At 37.0% G+C, this 20,000-nt stretch overlaps 2 protein-coding genes across 2 annotated transcripts in view; one reads left to right on the plus strand and one right to left on the minus strand.

Moving 5' to 3' along the window:
- Positions 1–16,969, plus strand: part of LOC137647138 (gamma-glutamyl hydrolase-like) — a 52,476-nt gene extending 35,507 nt beyond the window's left edge. The window contains exons 8-10 of the mRNA XM_068380393.1: positions 1,375–1,494; positions 9,687–9,804; positions 13,195–16,969. Coding sequence (XP_068236494.1) covers positions 1,375–1,494; positions 9,687–9,804; positions 13,195–13,313 — 357 coding nt within the window. The 3' untranslated portion in view covers positions 13,314–16,969. The remainder of the gene's footprint in view (positions 1–1,374; positions 1,495–9,686; positions 9,805–13,194) is intronic.
- Positions 16,970–18,587: 1,618 nt separating this feature from the next.
- The window catches only part of LOC137647137 (EF-hand domain-containing protein D2 homolog), a 74,704-nt gene continuing 73,291 nt past the window's right edge, over positions 18,588–20,000 (minus strand). Inside the window, exon 4 of the mRNA XM_068380392.1 lies at positions 18,588–20,000. This exon is cut by the window's right edge and continues 160 nt beyond it. The gene's annotated coding sequence lies outside the window, so the exon portion shown is untranslated.

Consider the following 20,000-nt stretch of genomic DNA (forward strand, 5'->3'; position numbering starts at 1 on the left):
CTTCTTCTTCTTTCCTCTCCTCTCCTTCTTCTTCTTTCCTCTCCTCTCCTCTCCTTCTTCTTCTTCTTCTTCTTCTTCTTCTTTCCTCTCCTCTCCTTCTTCTTCTTTCCTCTCCTCTCCTCTCCTTCTTCTTCTTCTTCTTCTTCTTCTTCTTCTTTCCTCTCCTCTCCTCTCCTTCTTCTTCTTCTTCTTCTTCTTTCCTCTCCTCTCCTCTCTCATCTCCTTCTTCTTTCACTATCCTCTCCTCTTCTCTCCTCTCCTCTCCTTCTTCTTTCCTCTCCTCTCCTTCTTCTTTCCTCTCCTTCTTTCCTCTCCTCTCCTCTCCTTCTTTCCTCTCCTCTCCTCTCCTTCTTCTTTCCTCTCCTTCTTTCCTCTCTCTCCTTCTTTCCTCTCTCTCTTCCTCTCCTCTCCTCTCCTTCTTCCTCCTCCTCTCCTCTCCTCTCCTCTCCTCTCCTCTTCTTCTTCTTTCTTATCCTCTCCTCTTCTTCTTCTTTCTTATCCTCTCCTCTTCTTCTTCTTTCTTATCCTCTCCTCTTCTTCTTCTTTCTTATCCTCTCCTCTTCTTCTTCTTTCTTATCCTCTCCTCTTCTTCTTCTTTCTTATCCTCTCCTCCTCTCCTCTCCTCTCCTCTCCTCCTCTGCTCTCCTCTCCTCTCCTCTCCTCCCTCTCCTCTCCTCTCCTCTCCTCTCCTCCTCTCCTCTCCTCTCCTCTCCTCTCCTCCCTCTCCTCTTCTTCTTCTTTTCTTATCCTCTCCTCTCCTCCTCTCCTCTCCTCCTCTTCTTCTCCTATCCTCTTCTATCCTCCTCTTATTTTTCTCCTCCATTGAACACCAATAGGTGGCTGTAGAGCGCCCTTTCATCTTCCATTTCCTTTGTCACAGCCCTGTGACCTAACTTCTGTAGAGTCCTTGTCAGGGGGGCCTAATTCTCGAGATACACTCTGCTAACAAATGAAAAAAAAAAAATGTCATTCAAGATTAATGTATTTATTAATTACATTTTTCATTTTAAATCTTTTGATTTATTATTATTATTATTATTATTATTATTATTATTATTATTACTAGCTAAGCTACAACTTCTATTGGCGTGCTTACCTAGCTGGAAAAGCAAGATGCTATAAGCCCAAGGGCTCCAACAGGGAGAAATATCCCAGCGAGGAAAGGAAATAAAGATATAAGAAGTCATGAAAAATTTAAATAAATTATTTTTAAAACATTAAAACCGATGTTTGATATATAAACGATAAAAGGACTTATGTAAACCCTGTTTAACAAAAACATATGCTGCCAGTTTGAACTTTTGAAGTTCTACTGATTCTACTTTTAGTAAGTAATTGGTTACTTTATTTCCTTTTTTTTTTCTTCTTTTGCAGAATTTTAGTTCCTTCGGAATTGACAAAGTCTTCAGACCCCTGGCCTACAGCGCTGATCGAAGAGGAGTTGAGTACTTGGCTGCTGTCGAAGCTTGGGACTATCCATTCTTCGCTGTACAGGTAATTCGATTGATTTATTTAACGTATGGTTTGAAATCATCATCATCATTATCATCATCATCATCATTATCATAATCATCAACATCTACCCCTTCTTCTTCTTCTTCTTCTCCTTCTTCTTCTTCTTCTCCTTCTTCTTCTTCTTCTCCTTCTTCTTCTTCTCCTTCTTCTTCTTCTTCTTTGTCTACAATCTACATCATTTCCCACCCTAATGTGGGGTCGATGTTTCTGGTCAGCTTTCTCCATCTACCTCGGTCCCACACCTCATCACCGGTTAATCCCTTTGATCGAAGAAGAAGAGAAGGCGTACGAGATGATAATGATGATGATGATTTCAACCATACGCCTATTGACGCAAAAGGTCTCGGTTAGATTTCGCCAGTCATCCCGTTCTTGAGCTTTTAAATCAATACATCTACAATCGTCCTCTCTTACTTCAAGCTTCATAGTCCTCAGCCATGTAGGTCTGGATCTTCCAACTCTTCTAGTGCCTTGTGGAGCCCAGTTGAAAGTTCGGTGAACTAATCTCTTTTGGGGAATGCGAAGGTTGAAATACAAAAGTTAATTTAGTTTTTATCAGGACATATGATTATTACCTGCGCCAACTTCTTTTGCGGAGGTTATGTTATAGTGTGTTTATTTTCATAGGCGTATTTATTTGTATGTCTCTGTGAGTTTGTGATTCGCATAACTCAAAAAACTATTTGACCGAATCTCACGAAATGTGATGGGATGATTGGCCATGATCCAAGGACAATTTGATTAGATATTGAAAGTAATTGGGGTCAAAGGTCAAGGTCGCCTTTTTATATCGTGGTCAATTTTTATCCAGTTTGTGTGAAACCAGTGTCAAATTGTGCATACTTCAATTGTTTATCTTGTGATATATAACATGATATAGGCGAAGGTATTCGCTCTACCTAGTGGCCGTTCTCGTTATATATATTGATTTTTTAATTCAATTCATAAATCACACAGATAAGTTCACTTTCAACTTGGGACTACAGTGAAAAATTTATGATAGTTTCTTTTAAACACTATCACTAAAATATACATTTTGTTTGTTGTTTGAGTTAATATAACTACAAAATATGTATTGTATGTTAAATGGTCATTTTTTTTCATGTTATTTTTTTCCCATTTATATATTTTTTCTCGCCATACTCCATCTGACTTCTGAAAAACTCAAATGATTTTTTTTTTTTTTTTAGTTTTCGGTCATACCTAGATTCTTACATTACATGTGGAAGAAGCAGAGTTCTGCATGCATCAAAATCAGTCGGTTGTATTATTCTACATCTGTGCCGGATGCAGGAAAAGGCCGCTTGCGAATAGAGACCGTTGATGCTTGGAAATACTGAGCTTAACACCCCCAGTATATTTGATGCTTGCTCTCTCTCTCTCTCTCTCTCTCTCTCTCTCTCTCTCTCTCTCTCTCTCTCTCTCTCTCTCTCTCTCTCTCTCTCTCCAATCCATATATTTCATTTCTAGTTTATATTTTGCGAAAGAATTTTCCCCTAATTTCATATTCGCCATCCTTTTCAATTGACGTATCTAGATTGAAATCACTCCAAAATATAAAGATAATCCACTATTCCTCTAAAAGAAACTTGAGGAAAAACAAATCATGACGTCATAATGACATAACGATAGTGTAACTGATGATGAAAGATAATACATTATTCCTCTAAAAAAAAAATTTTAATAAGTATAAAACATATCATGACGTCATAATAACAACGATAGTGTAACTGATGATGAAAGATAATCCACTATTTCTCTAAAAGAAACTTTTAATAGGTAAAAAACAAATCATGACGTCATAATGGCATACCGATACTGTAACTGATAATATATAATCTCTTTAGTAAACCATAAGAATATTTATTTACGTACGCATTGTTAAAGTTGCATCCAACACTGCTTGAATAAGACACCCCAATTACAATGAATATTTATTTACGCATTGTATAGTGGCATGATTGATACTGCATTCAACGTTGCTTTAGAAAGAAATTTTTTTTTTATTCTCTATCTCCCCTCTGTGATCCCATTTCCGTCATGCTTTTACCACGCCCTTTTGGTAGTGTATCGTCATCATCATCCTCCTCCCCAGTGCGTTCTTTGCTCCCCCCCACGAGTCTATCGCCTTTAAAATAACCTGTCTCATTCAAATGAAACTGAAGCATTACAGGATTTAAAGGCAATGTATCTCTCTCTCTCTCTCTCTCTCTCTCCTCTCTCTCTCTCTCTCTCTCTCTCTCTCTCGACCTTTATTAGTCCAGACCAAAATGATAAAGAGGGAAATGGGGAATTTTACTCAAGATAATGCTGAAAGTCTCTCTCTCTCTCTCTCTCTCTCTCTCTTAGTCCAGACCAATATATTAAGAGGTAAATGGGAAATTTTACTCAAGATAATGCTGAAAGTCTCTCTCTCTCTCTCTCTCTCTCTCTCTCTCTCTCTCTCTCTCTCTCTCTCTCTCTCAACCTTTATTAGTCCAGACCAAAATGATAGAGGGAAATGGGGAATTTTACTCAAGATAATGCTGAAAGTCTCTCTCTCTCTCTCTCTCCTCTCTCTCTCTCTCTCTCTCTCTCTCTCTCTCTCTCTCTCTCTCTCGACCTTTATTAGTCCAGACCAAAATGATAGAGGGAAATGGGGAATTTTACTCAAGATAATGCTGAAAGTCTCTCTCTCTCTCTCTCTCTCTCTCTCTCTCTCTCTCTCTCTCTCTCTCTCTCTCTCTTTTTTTAGTCCAGACCAAAATGATAGAGGGAAATGGGGAATTTTACTCAAGATAATGCTGAAAGCCTCTCTCTCTCTCTCTCTCTCTCTCTCTCTCTCTCTCTCTCTCTCTCTCTCTCTCTCTCTCTCTCTCACAGAACATGTATGATAAATTGTGAGTATTTAAATCGCCAGTGCTCCTTTTGTACTGGTTGGCTACTCTCATGGAAAAAAGACCGTTATAACGGTTTTAAAAAGAAAGGTTTGAAATGTTTACAACTACTCTTTTAGTTTGCTGTTATATTGGAGATCCATACTTATTGTTGGCCTGCATGTTTTGCGTCATTACACGCTTGCATTTTTTTTTTGGAAGGTATTTATAGTATCAGTTATATCTCGTTATTGGTAACTGAAGCTTGGCATTTGATGATCAGGAAGTCTATAGTTATTGCCATCAAAGTTTATTGTTTACAGCATTAGCTCTTAATTTCAAAGCATAAATTTTTAACTTTTTCTTTGCACATACAAATTTGCGTATACTTGATTATTTTCAGTTACAATTGGGGATGTTATTTCAAATAAAGCGAACCATCCCAGTCGGAAAGGTACATCAATTTCAAACTAATGTCCGTTACCGAGAGCTGTCATGTGCACCCGGCTATTGGCTTTGCTTTCTGAAATACAAACTCGTTTTCAGACGCAATATTAGGATGGACTATTTTTGTTTGCTATTTCAAGTACTGTAGGTGTTTGTTACATCCATTTTAAAAATATACAGAAAAAACATTACTGCTATTTTGAATTATAACGATACATCATTTGTTTAATGCTGACTCGAGAACAGTAATTAAATCTCTCAAAATAATATCTGACAGAAGAGAGGGTAATAATACATGTGAATGGCAACTCATGATTGGCTGCAAGTAGTAATATTAGTACATATGGAGTTGCTACTGAGGAGGACTTAAAATTTCTAATATACATACGACTGGCGAAATCTAACAGGTCCTTTGCGTCAATAGACATAGAAGATGATGATGATGACACAATGAAAAGGGACGTAGTGTGTATTTATACATAAGTACATGGTGAAAAGGTGTAAATGTGTGCATTTAAAAATAAAACATAATTATGCAGTACATGCTTTTTTTAATGGGGGGGGGGTCATTTTCACACATACATATGCGTGTATATGTCTAATTATAGGTATATTATTTATGACTATTTACTACTAGTTTATCTTTCGTTTCTCGAATCGTATTAAAGAAAAAAATAAACTGTTACTTCTCTGGCCCTCGGATTTTGCATTCAGACTATTGCTTAAAATATATAATGTTATGCAGGAACACACTCTCTCTCTCTCTCTCTCTCTCTCTCTCTCTCTCTCTCTCTCTCTCTCTCTCTCTCTCTCTCTCATTTATTACTATTCAAACTGCTTCAATTACATAGTGTTTCTCGCATAATGAGATTCTTCTACCAGGGCTTCCTACACTTTCGCTAATGGCCGCTCTTGTCACCTCCGATATAGCTCGAAAAAATACAGAAAAATTATCCGGAGGATAGCATGTCTCACGCAAGCAGGGACGTAACAGGCCTTGCTTTCAGTCACGCGATAAACATACCTCTGCGTTTCATCTCCGTTTGGAATCTGCTTCGAAAATAGAAAGAAGTGTAATATCCGTGCGCTGGTTTCGGACTGTCGCCCATCTGGTGAATGTCGGGGATAATTTGTATTTTTTATGTCTTATTTCTTTTTTAACGTATGTTTGTCTGCTTTGGTTTTTTTTGGTTGTTGTGGCCTGATTGGTAACGTCTCTGCCTGGTGTTTCCCAGTCGGGGGTTCGAGTCCCGCTCAAACTCGTTAGTGCCATTAGTGTCTGCAATCTTACCATCCTTGTGAGCTAAGGTTGGGGGGTTTGGGGGAGCCTGTAGGTCTCTCTGCTGAGTCGTCAGCAGCCACTGCCTGGACCTCCCTGGTCCTAGCTTGGGTGGAGAGGAGGCTTGGGCGCTGATCATAGGTATATATGGTCAGTCTCTAGGGCATTGTCCAGCTTGCTACGGCAATGTCACTGTCCCTTGCCTCTGCCATTCATGAGCGACCTTTAAACGTCAATCAAGCAGGAATGAAAACCAACATCTTTTATTTTCAAATGTTGGATCATAAATTTAGATCTCCCTTTTCATTTTAAATCTATCAAAGTGTGCCTTTTCCTTTTTTAGTTTATTTAAATAAAAAAAAATATCAAGTAAACGGTTGTTACTGTTCTTTCAATGCTTATGGCAAGCAGCTCTTCTGGGAGAAGGACATTCCAAAATCAATCCACTGTTCTCTTGTCTTGGGTAATGCCATAGCCTCTATACCAGGACTTCCACTGTCTTGGGAGTTAGTTCTTTTGCTTGAGGGTACACTAGGGCACTCTATTCTATTTTATTCCTCTTCTTGTTTTGTTAAAGTGATTATAGTTTATATATGAAAGATGTATTCTAATGTTACTATTCTTAAAATATTTTAATTGTTAATTACTTCTCTTGGAGTTTATTTCCTTATTTTTTTCCTCACTGGGCTATTTTCCATTTTTGAACCCTTGGGCTTATAGCATCTTGCTTTTCCAACTAGAGTTGTAGCTTGGCATGTAATAATAATAATAATAATAATAATAATAATACTTTACCAAATAGTTTTGTTCGTCGTCTGTCACTTCAACTATTTATTTCAACGAAGCCTTCCAGCACTTAGTGTTATTGTTGTCATATAGATGTATTCTGTATGCAACTGGAAACTGGAAGGACATATTCAAAGGTTGGGGGAAGGGGTGGTTGTACTGGAATGATAAACCTGCCTCTTAAGAGGGTTATAACTATAGGGGAGGAGTTCCAAAGTTTTTAAGTAGTTGGAAAGAACACAATATTTCTGCCAGTTTTCCTAATTTCTATTCTCTTTTGCAACAGTTATTATTATTATTATTATTGTTGTTGTTGTTATTACTTGCTAAGCTAGAACCCTAAATGGAAAAGCAGTTGTTGTTTTTATTATTATTATTATTATTATTATTATTATTATTATTATTATTACTTGCTAAGCTAGAACCCTAAATGGAAAAGCAGGATGCTATAAGCTCAAGGGTTCCAATAGGGAAAATAGCCGAGAGAGGAAAGGAAATAAGGAAAACTACGAGAAGTTTAAGAACAATAACAACATTTAGATAAATCTTTCATATGTAACTATAAAAACTTGAAAATAACAAGGAGAATAAAAATTTTTAAATGGTTCTTCTAAACTTGTTTTATTCTTTAAACAGCTACAGATTTTCCTTTTCCTCTGGGGAAAATTACACGCTAATGTTTCCATTATGAAAATTTGCCTCTTAATAAAAATTTTGATTTTTCAGTCGCTCGTGTTGGAATTGTTATTATTCGTTCGCATTCTTCAAACATTTCTTGTATTTCAGTTTTTCCCTGAAATAAATTTCGATCGGTTTTTTTTATTGTTATTCTTGTGGACATTTTTTTCCTGTGAAAAATTACTGCTTTCCACTCTTCCTTCCTAAGAGCAGCACCTTAATCTCTTCATTTTGCACACTTTTTCTTTCCCAAATCCCCCTACTATAAAATATTTAAAGGATTCGTCTGGTTATATTTACCTCGCCTGCATGCATAGCTTCGACGCCCTTACAAAACATCCTCTTTAATCGGATGGACGCTGTAAAAGGGAGACAAGGGCGGGTGACTAGAGGGAGGAGAAAGTAACATAGGTGGTGTTTCGATTCAAAATCGAACGCTGGTTGATTCAGAATTGAAAACTGTGTTGTTTTGATTCAGAATCGAAAGCAGTGTTGTTTTGATTCAGAATCGAAATCTGTGTTGTTTTGATTCAGATTCGAAAGCTGTGTTGTTTTGATTAAGAATCGAATGTTTTTTTATTATTATTATTCAGAATTGAACGCGGGTGGTGTTTTGATTCAGAATCGAAAGCTGTGTTGCTTTGATTGAGAATCGAATGTTGGTGTTTTTTTTTATTCAGAATCGAACGCTGGTGGAGTTTTGATTCAGATTCGAAAGCTGTGTGGTTTTGATTTGTTGTATACAGTCATAGGTATTTAGAGGCATCAAGTATTACACTGCGTATTACATTTATTGTCAAATACATATTATCAAAGCACTTAGAAATCTACAAAGTCTTCTCAATATCTTTAGTCTTTCGGATGTCTAATGGGAGCTTTTATAGTTTTGGGGGCCGCATACAGTATTTGAAAACTCTAGAACCTACAGTAGACATACATCTTGGTTCCAATAATTTGAAGCCATATGTAACTATGACTCTCAGGTCTCTGCATTCAGATACGGGCGAACCAAATAGGGTAGGAAAAATATTGGAATGTTTGCAAAACATCCAATAGTTGAGAGATGCGCTGAGAATTGAATGTATTTCGTCATTGGGTTATGGTGTTAAGCTTAGGCCAAACTTCTGCCATTACCTAGTTATGAGCTTGTCTTTATCTTCATCAGCATCATCATCATCAGCATCTCCTCTTACGCCTGTTGAAGCAAAGGGCCTCCGTTATATTTCGCCAGTCGTCTCTATCTTGAACTTTTAATTTAATACTTTTCATAGTCCTAAGCCACGGAGGCCTGGGTCTTCCAACTCTTCTCGTGCCTAGTGGAGCCCAGTTAAAAAGTTTGGTGAACTAATCTCCCTTGGGGAGTGCGAAGAGCATACCCAAACCATCTTCACCTGTCTTAATCTTTAAGAAATTTCTATATTTTTCGTGGATATATTTAAAAAAAGTTTTCTGGTCAGAAATCAAAAGTGATGCTTTTATTATGTATAAGTTTTATTTGATAACTAGTCAGCCTTGTGGTATCGAATGGAATAAACCCTCTTAAAGGTATTGGTTGAAAATTTATGAACTGTTCATTAGGATTATTAGAACTGAATAATAAGTTTATAATTGAATATATCAATTAAGGTAATTTATATTTGGCTTATTTGCCCTTAAAACCATACATGCAACTAATCTTTTACAGGTTATGTAAGGTTTGATATATCAAATCATATATGAGATTTATCAGAACCAATAACTTGGTTGGGCTCTTCTCTTGTGTTTTCGAAGTTTTTAGTTTATATATGAAATATCTAATTTAATGTTTTTTTTTCTGTTTTTAACACATTTTAATTGTTCATTACTTACCTCAGTTTATTTTTTTTTTGTTTCCTCTCCGGGTTATTTTCACTTTTTATAGTATCTTGGTATTACAACTAGGGTGGTAATTTAGCTTGTAATAATAATAATAATAATAATAATAAATGGTGATAAGCCTCGGTCATGTATACCATAAATCTTTAAAAAAAAAGTTGTTAAGGATTTTCTAAAATTGTTTGAGCCTCGAAAACTTGATTTTTGCTAGTTTTGTTTATTATTATGTAATATCTGAATTTGTTAAGTAATATCTCTTACCTTTTCAACAGTTCCACCCAGAGAAGAGCCCTTATGAATGGACGACTAAACCAGGACATAACCATATTTCACATACAAGTTTTGCCATTGACACTGCTAATCACTTTGCCCAAGTCTATGTCAATTACGGTAAGTTTCTTACAATGTCTGTGTTGAGTGAGTTAGAGTTACTTGCACTCTCATGGGAGTTAAGAATTGCCTTGTTGACGTTTAATTCGACCATTATGATTGCGTTGTTTACGGCTTATTCGACCATTATTATAATTGCGTTGTTTACAGCTTATTCGACCTTAATTATAATTTCGTTGTTTACGCATTATTCGATCATTATTAGAAATGCCATGTTTACGCCTTATTCGACCATTATTTGAAATGTCACGTTTACGCCTTATTCGACCTTAATTATAATTGCGTTGTTTACGCATTATTCGACCATTATTTGACATGTCATGTTTACGCCTTATTCGACAATTATTAGTATTGATGATAATGTTAGTCGTATGAATTTTTAAACAGATGAAATGTTCTATTAATGGTTATGAAGGCAACTAATTAAAATGTTATTTCTAAGGTTGTGATTACCTATTCTTGGTTCATATTTGTTATCCTTAATGGGAGAATTATCTTGGAAGTCTTTGATTCAGGTCTTTGTTTTCACTTCTATATAAGTCAATAATCCGAATGTCAATTTTAAGTGGTGATTTGATACTCATCATCATCTTCGCCTATTGACACAAAGGGCCTCAGTTAGATTTCGCCAGTCGTCTCTATCTCGAGGTTTTAAATCAATAAAATCAATATTTCTCCTTTCATCGTCTACTTCACGCTTCATAGATCTCGGCCTTGTAGGCCTGGATCTTCCAACTCTCTTAATGTCTTGTGGAGCCCAGATGAATTTGTTAAAATAATCTCTTGAGGAGTGCGAAGAGCATTTCATCATGATCTCATCCACATATGGCGCATGAGTAATCTCTCTTATAGTTTCATTTATAATCCTGTCCTGCCATTTAACTACAAATATCCTTCTGAGGGCTTTGTTCTCAAATCTACTAAATCTGAGATAGTGTCATTGTCATACCACGACTTATGTCCATACTACCTGTTACCAGAGTGTATTTGAAAATGGTTAACTATAGTTTGTTTGGTTTTGCCTTGTGGTTACCCTCTTCCATTTAAAAAAGGTCAATACTTACTGGTTGCTTGGATAAATCTTCCATAATTGCGTTAGATTTCTTTTTAAAGTATCTAGTGACTTAAAAACTGAAGCATGAAAGTGTAGCTTAGTATTGTCAATCTCTGCCCTCATGAAAATGGTAGATTAGTTTTATTTTTCTAATTACGTAAGTTATATGAGAGTTACCTCCGCCCTCTGCCAACGAAGTTAGGAGGAGGTTACGTTTTCGGGGCCCCTGATTGTGTTTTTGTTAACAGCATCTTGGCCACAATTTTAAAATTGTAGAGTCGTGAAACTTGCAGGGGTTAACTTCTGTAAAAATCTGGAAATAATTAAATTTCGGAAGGCTAATGTCAAAGGTGAAGGTCATGGTCAAGCAAATTGTCCAATTCACGTAATCTGCCATAAGTTTGGACATCGTTGTCACAGACTTCAATCTTGGTCCATATTTGAGTGTGTGAAAATCTACGCCAATTAATACTTGTTAAGGTCAAAGGTTAAGGTCAAGAAATAAGCTGCCGCAGCGGAGGTCTGTTCCTTGAGTACCCCTGTAGAAGTATTTAACTAGTTTGCTTTGATTTACTGGCATGAAAGTAAACAAGTGTTCAATGAACAGGTGGGCCTATCTCATAACAAATGTGATTAAAGCACTCTCTTTACCATAACTTTAATAATTCCTGTGAAATACAAAAGTGGCACCTCCAACCAGGTCACATTTGATCTTTCAAATGTTATTTTAAGCGACCCGTGCATTCGTTTTAGTTTTTACACCTCACGGATTAAAAACATGGCGCCCATCAATTAAAAGTTGAAAGATAGCCTTAATGAAGCGTAAAAGACCAAACCTTTGATATTTCAACTAGAGAGAGAGAGTACTACTTTTAAGATTTTTTTTTTCTTGATTCCACCCACATGCCAGAGCAAAGGTTAAATTACCATTTTATGCAATCGCTTATTAAGGGCAAGCTGCTCGATCGATACCTTTCAACCTTTGACATTTAAATATGAAAAATCACGATAGAAATATAATACTTTTTTATTGTTTATTATCTCTTTTGTTATGCATGTAGTGTGCATTCTTTGCTAAGTTTTTTCTATTCCTTACCATATTGTGTCAGTTGGTCTCCTGTTTCCTTTTATGTTGTAATTTTTACAAAGTCAGGTGAACTGTTTGCTTTTAACCGCGTTGTATGTTTAGCTTTTTATTAATAGAAGAATCTGTATTGTTGTTCTTATTAGGCCTACATAGTTTCCCTTACAGAGAATGATAAAATGATGATTTGAGATAAAAATTCAATGAGAAAGAAGGGTTGAATCAATAGGCATTAACTGCGTTACAGTAATTGAAGAATCTTTATCATTATTCTTAGTAGGTCTATATTGTTTCCCTTACAAAGAATGATAGAATGATTTGAGATAAAAAATTTAATGAGAAAGAGGGGTTGAATCAACAGGCATGTGCTTAGTTCATGGAAAGATCCTTTTCAGTTACAAGGTCTTGGTGTCAGCTTCCTCCCTCGGGAGGCTCTTCACGTTGCCATGACAACGGGCTGATGTCGGCTACGTCATTTATAAGAGATTAACTTTAATTGTATCTTTGCTTTGGAAGGAGAGTGATTGCGTATCTTGTCTCTTACATCTATGTATTTTACTAACATTAAGTGTATTGGGTGTAAAATTAATATCTTTGCAAGACAACTTATATCTTTCTAAACTTAGAAAATGTGCTGCTTATGAAGTCACAACTCTTCAAATTAGATTGGATTTATATATTTTGTGCTATATGGCCTTAGGGCCGTGCAGGCAATTCAGTACTTATGTCATACTGGAGAAAATTACCAGTTTCATAATAAAGAGGTTGGTCAGCAAGGTAAAAGAAATAAGAGACTATTAATTAAGAAAGTACTGGCATGAGCCGAAGTGATGCTAAAAAAGTCCTTATATTAGTAACGCCGACGGCTCCCTCCACCCTTTTGGCTGGAATGTGTTCAAAGAAAGGCGAAAAGTAAAACTAATCGTAAAAGTAAGCTGTCGACCTGCTTCGTCAAAAGTTGAGAGAAATATAGGTTGGGAAATCATCCTAGGATCTGGATAGAGTTGATCTCCACAGTATGAATTTGACCAAAATTTTATACTACGGAGTATATTGCATGTGATCCAGTGAAATTTCTTGCCTCTACCCTTTTTCTCTAGTGATCAGTCGCAAAAGATGTTCATATAAAAGAGCAGCTTATTTAATTTGATGTAAGTGTAACTGAAAAATTGTCATTTGTTACTTAATTTTCTATTTTCAGCATACAGTAAATTTTGCAATCCCTTTCTGATACTACTACTTTTATCAACAGCCCGGAGAAATAAACACAAGTTCGCCGACAGCACCGAGGAACAAAGAAGCCTTATTTACAACTATTCTCCTATCTATACTGGTCAGTACTCGCCTATGGAACAGATTTACCTGTTCTAGAACAAGTATGATAGCAGGCACTGAAGGGTTATGGAAAATGTCATCACTGAAGATTTGATAGCTTGCCTAATAGGACTTTCTATGAATAATTCTACAGCTATTGACAACTAGGACACTAAAATTTTGCCATCATTGACCACATTATTATGTATATTTGTTTCAATATGTAATACAAACCTTTACGACCTTTAATAGTACTATGACTTAAGGATAGCTGGAACAGCCGTTCAGATTTTTAACGATATTAATACAGCCGAATTTCGGGTGGTGGGTAAGCCCCACCCACCCAACAGGTCTTCACTTTGAATTTGGCTGCTGTTCTATACAGACATCTTTCACAGTGACCCGCGATATAAGGTTTGCTATTTTTTCTAGATTGTTTGCCGTTTGCTTTCTGTTGTTGATATCAACTCCCTGGATGAACATTTAGTTATGTCCTGGTAAACCTGGCCGGTAGATGTAAATCTGAGGTTCAACCTAATACTGTCCCGGTGTAGTTTCTGCAGTGGTCATGACTGTTTACAAGCCTCACGTGCAGTGGACCAAGTTTGTGAAGAGGAAGAAGTTGAGACCTTATTCAGATTAAGTTTTGGCAATGCCGAAGCTGATGCTTAAGACACTCCCGAGCTCCATCCCTCCTGCGGGTTCAGTCTGCTTCTTGGGCTTCTTTTCTTTCCAACCCAGAATCCATCAGAAGTAGTAAGGAGATGGGAGCCTCTGATAAAATGGGAGTCGCTTCCCCTCCTTCGGAGGGTTCACCGAGCAAGAAAGGAAAGCCTTTTTGCCTTCCAATAGCAAAGGCAATACTTCTCCCAGTTTCTCGCCCAAAGCTCTCCCGTCATAATTCCTGAAAACTTTCAGAAGGATTTTGACCTGTCCTTGCTGTAGTCGGCAGAGACTCGAGATTCTAGAAGCTGCTAGATCACACGTCTTTGCCGCTCCCCCCCTCACTTTCATACGAGAGTATTGTTGTTACATCCCTGGATGTCTATCCCTGCTACGTCAGGTGAGCTCCTGTCACCCGTAGAGTCTGAGTGCAGCAAGAAAAACCTCTATTTAGGTGAATGAGAAGCATGACAACTCTCCTTCTCATGCTTTTTTTTGTTCCTGCACCACACACGCACAATGACCTGTGCGAAGCTTGGTATTTAGGTGCAAAATTGTCTCTATGAGTACAAACACCAAAGTGTACCCCATCAGAGCTACAATTGACAGAAGATACAATCTCCTGTAAAGGCTAAATCTACTAACACATATTTGACAATACCCAATGTGTGAATAACATTCAATGTAATTGAATCTTCCTGCACAAGCACTGGCATGAACATATTCATCTATTAAGGATAACTCAACCAAAACATGTCAAGCATTCACAATACTCAACCTGTGAACCTGTGAGCAGGAAATAGTTTCTACCAAAGTCTTCCACTGCCATGGGTTATGGTTCTCTCGCTGCAGGGTTCACTTAGGCATGGTATTCTATCAGTCCTTATTTCCTTTTCTCACTGGGCTAATTTCCCCTTTTGAAGACCTTGGGCTTATAGCATCCTGCATTTCCAATTAGGTGTAGCCTAACTAGTATTAATAATAATAATACCCAAAGGCAAAGGTCCTTTGTACTTGGTTCCCTCTCGATAGATAAACTTGACACAGATCTAGTGATAGATTACCAGTAGAAAAGTTTTGCAGGGAAGGCCCATCAACTTCAAGGGATCATGAATTATCCCTAGCCATGTCACTTGTTTCCTCTGACCACTGCCAAACCAATTCTTGAGAATCATCCAGTAGCTTGAGACAGTCACAGTTGCAAAAAATTTCTTGGATCTAATGTAGAACTGTCTGTCTCTAGGGACACCTGTAGGCATTGATATGACTACGCTTGATGTGACTTTTTTCATCAGTGGTTAAAGGATAAGAAACAAGTGACAACCAAGAAAAACAATTGATGCTTTTGAAAGGCGAGAGAGTCCTCCAATTGCAAAGGGAGACGTTCTGAACACTGATACTTCAACATCTCTCACTCTCCTTTAAAGATCACGACACCTGGTCTCGTCGATCTCATAGGGTAAAGAGTTAAGGGTTATAACAGAGTATAGACCAGGAGCTGAACCTCCAAAGAGAGGATATCCCAAGTGGAAAGGAGGAGGAACACATTGTTCATGTTGAGTGCTCAAGCCCTCCCTTACAGGGAGAGGAAAAAAATTTTGGGCAACGGAAGGTTCCTTTTCTGCTGACACTGGTCTCTATCTGGTGGATATGAAGCATGCCACGTCAGGATCGGTCTTGTTCAAGGATCCCTCATTAGGGAGTTGAATAACCTTGGAAAGGCCTCCACAGGACCTATCAAGGGTGGGATGATGGAAATTTATAAACGCTGCCCCTCAAGGTTCCAGACTTTGAGAGGTGATGGAAGACTTTTTCCAACATCCTTAACACCCTTTTGCCCATTATGTCAAATAAGACTGTTGACAACCTTGAATGTTGCTAATCCTGGTGGCTATTAAGTGGCTACGCACTGAATGGTTTCTGAACTTTATTCCTAGTAGACCCAACCTTCTCTATCAGCCTCATCTGTAGAGGATTCAATCATCTGTAGAGGATTCAAAACTCAAGTGACCTCCCTGTTGTTTCTCTGGTAGAGACTATACATTGTCTTCAAAGTGCAGCTATCCACTATACTAGGGAAGGCGAGCCATTTTCTGCAAATGGAGTTGTATACGGAATAATTTTCTGCTCTGAGCCACTTTGCAGTGAAATGCTAATATCCTCCTCAACTTTTGAGAGAAGCTCCAAGTGTCTGCAGTAAAAGACTATAACTTAGCCTTGAGGCAAGTCTCCAGACTAAAAGGCCTGAACCTCTCCTCATCCTGGGATTTGTCCATGCTTATGATGAGAAGCTTTGAGTAGTCCTTACATCCCAGAGAACAGACCCTCTCAGCTCTTATAAAACCCTTAAGAACATCAGATTGCTGTACTTAAGTGTTCTTATTGGCTCTAGCATCAGAGAATAGAGTGGGAGAATTGCATGGAACATAATGCCCGTAGTCATTCTGAGGGAAGGAAAAGTGTCTTGGATTTTCGTTCTGGAATTGGTTTCCAATACTCAAAACCCCACCATCCAAGCTTCTAGGCACGGCTAGCAATCAGGACAACTTGCTTCAGTCATTTTGTGGTGCTTCAGACCCGAGCACATATTAGTCCAGCATTGGTCGAGTAAAAAACTTATTTATAGAATAGTCTCATTCTGGTTTCGTGAGATGATCAAGAATGCATACTCCACTTCAGGGGAACCCTTGAGCTATCCATCCAATGCATAAGTTCACGAAGCTATAGACTTGCTCAACCCTTACCTTTGGGAAGAACTAGTCCATGGGGCAATTGCCGAAGGCAGGAGTCCAGAGGTGCCGAACAACCTTCACCGCCCACTATTTGAGGCAGTGTACCCATTATTTCCTGGACACAGCCTCCTTGGGACTGGTGGTAGTTGCTCAACAGGTCATGTAGTGAGTCTAGCTCCCTCACAGGACAAGATGATTTCGTCTTGAATACCGGTTGCAACCCAAGTCACAGTTGAAAGGTGTAAGCCTTGTCTGGCCAATTTTTCCCTTTCTTTTTCACCTACCTTGGGCTTCAACAATAGTGGAAGGATTTATATATATATATAAAAAAAAAGGTATGCATACCTATTTCTCTTGTAATGCCTGTACATCCAGAAGGATATACTGGTAGATCTTCCTTAGGCTTTCATTAGCCCCCAGTGAAGGCATAATCTAACATCTGCAACATCCCTGTGCTCAGGTAGTTAGAAAGTTGACAGTAGTCATTAATTTAGTCTCTTAGTGCATTGACAAATTCTGGGTGAGTAAGTCTGCCAGTTGGGGTACAAGGCCTTCCCACCCTCCTAAGGACAAGTCTCACGAAAAGGTTAGAGGTTTGTATTTTATATAGGAGCAAATCACAATTTTAAATAAATCAATTTTTCCCTGACATACAAACCTGAGACTCGAAGTTACACCCTGCCTCAGGCTCTAGGTTAAAGTGAATATATGACAGCACCTGTCGGGCGAGTGGGGCATATCTGCCACCTGACAGCCAGCTGTGTTTGGGGTAAAAAGCTTAATGACCAATCTAGCTAAACTTTAGTCATACTGCTATTGAAGGTCTCGAGTTTGTATGGTTAACATAAATACAATTTAATAAATCCATGTTAATAGTATTAATAACAGACAGTGCAAGATTAATTTAAATATATCTCAACTTATACAAGTTATCTTAATCTTCTAATTGCTACATTAAAATGCATGTATTAATTCAAAAATATTTTCTGAATTTGTTAATTTTAAAACTTTGTTCAAGCATTTCTGACAAAGCAATAAGTTCTATAATTTATTGAAGAAGAGAAAGTCCTAAGATATTTTTTTTGTATTGTTTTATATATTCATAATACTTGACAAGTCCAAATTATATTGCCTGACCATTAGAATGCTTTGATATTTTATATGCCATAAATGAATGTTAAACATTATTCATGTAGCAAATAATATATATGCCATAAATGAATGTTAAACATTATTCATGTAGCAAATAATATATATAAACTTTGTATACTTAGAAAAAATGAAAATTAACATAAAATTGGTTTTTATATTACGCTTCAAAGGTTTTTTCATTAATTTCAACTAATTTTAAATAATACTTCCAAAGCTAAATTATACATTGCTATTATCCGCATGGTCCTATGTACAGTTGAACTCTAACCTAATTGTAGGGAGATAATATTGGAGGTGGTGGGCCCAGTCTCTGCACAGTAGGGGTGCGCCAGGAATTGTGTATAAAGGTCGATTCACACATTCCCGATGTTGATGTTTTGCTCCCGATGCTGATTTTTGGTTTCATCGTAAAAAATTACCGATTTTCCAAGATTTGCGATTGGAGGGCCCAGGCCGAAGATCGACGTCAGACAGAAAATCTAGAATCATTGGGGACCACGCTACGACAAATGGCAGTTGCCTCGGGCCACATGGCTCCCTTCCATTCGTACCAACCTCACCGACGTGACAAAAAACCCCTTTAATATTCGGCCATTACACCTTCGATCATCTTTATAGGCTTCTAACTACCAATTTTCCTGTCTTCGGGAGCAATCGGGAGCAAAATCGAGAATGTGTGAACCCAGCACAACTGTATATAGGACGTCGAAGTAAATACTAACCTTATCGCAGATTGTTTTCTGATGGTGAACTTCAAGGAAAAAATTAAAGCAAATCAAACAAGTTTATCATTTTTCGTGGAATCACTTTTATCACACATATGACATCAAAAGAGCTAGACTCGAAGTCTCTTCACAATGAACAAATTGATCATAACTGTTAAAAAGACTCCACTTCGAGTAATATGCATTCCATATTTTTTTTATAAATCTAGAGGAGGTCATTATATATGCTGTATATATCTTATATTATTCTTCTCTTTCACTTCGAAAGAAAGGCTTAACCACTGGTCCTTCAAGTCAATCATCACATTGGCTTAATAATACACAAAACACTGCCCCTTCCATCTTGAGATTATAGGAAAAAAATATTGACACTTTCCATGAGATTTAGAAATGCTGTACATTTATTGGAAGATATAATGCAAGATGCAATACTTAGTTTTATGATTGCCATAAATCTCGTTAGAATACTGTTTAACAAAATTACTAAGGAACTAACCTGTAGAATTTTCCTAATTTTTACTCTACCGTAAATATATATTTCTAAACAGTTGAACAAAACTATGAAAGAGTAAATATGCTGCTGCCAAGGCAATAGACAAACCTTTAAAAGCTTAGGGCAAAATTACTGTTTTGTAAAACTAAAATTGCCTAAATTCGAACAAGCTGTTGATAATATATAGCAAGCTTAGTTAATTTCGAAAAAAAAAATTCTTTGCTACAGCTGTTTAGAAAATTTATTACAGGCATCTGAAAGTATTTTAGACATCCTATAATGAACCAAAAATCAAAATTATGAACAAACGAAAAGTCACACAATTAGTAGCAGTAGTGGAGTTTATGATTCAAGCTTTACTGTGAAACTATCTAGGTCGTACTGAGAAGGTGGGAGATGTCTTGTGAATGTTGTAATTACTTGAACTTTTGAAATAGAAAATTAGGAAGGAAAATGAGAAAATCGCAGCATTTATCATACCGTAAATTGGGAGTCAACAATAATTTTGGTGCTTGAAATCAAATCGAGAACGTAGATATGTTCGTAAGCAAGGTTACTTGATATAGAGTTCTGATAGAGAGTTCTCTGCATCTATTAAAAAAAGGAATTGGATATAACGAGTATAATTTGAAAAATAATTAAAAAGTCTATTCAATTTGGCTATTCAATTAGCAAATGATTTAAAACACGGAAAAATAAAAATGTTGAGAGAAAGAATCCTCCTAATCATTTATGAGGATATTTAAAAACACTAACACAATAACAAAACTCAAAATAACCTATCGAAACCTTAAAGCGAAATTGAAGGGGCAGTGAATCGCCTACAGTATTTCTAAATACAAAATACATGAAATGAATTAAATTAAAAATATCTGTTACATCTTGAGAACCTTAATTTTAAAAACATTCATCTACATCTCATACTATAAAATAAAATTCCATAGCAACTTGAAACAATGATGATACAGTTGAACGAAAT

Source organism: Palaemon carinicauda, chromosome 9 (assembly GCF_036898095.1).
Source record: "Palaemon carinicauda isolate YSFRI2023 chromosome 9, ASM3689809v2, whole genome shotgun sequence".
Classification (NCBI taxonomy): Eukaryota; Metazoa; Arthropoda; class Malacostraca; order Decapoda; family Palaemonidae; genus Palaemon; species Palaemon carinicauda.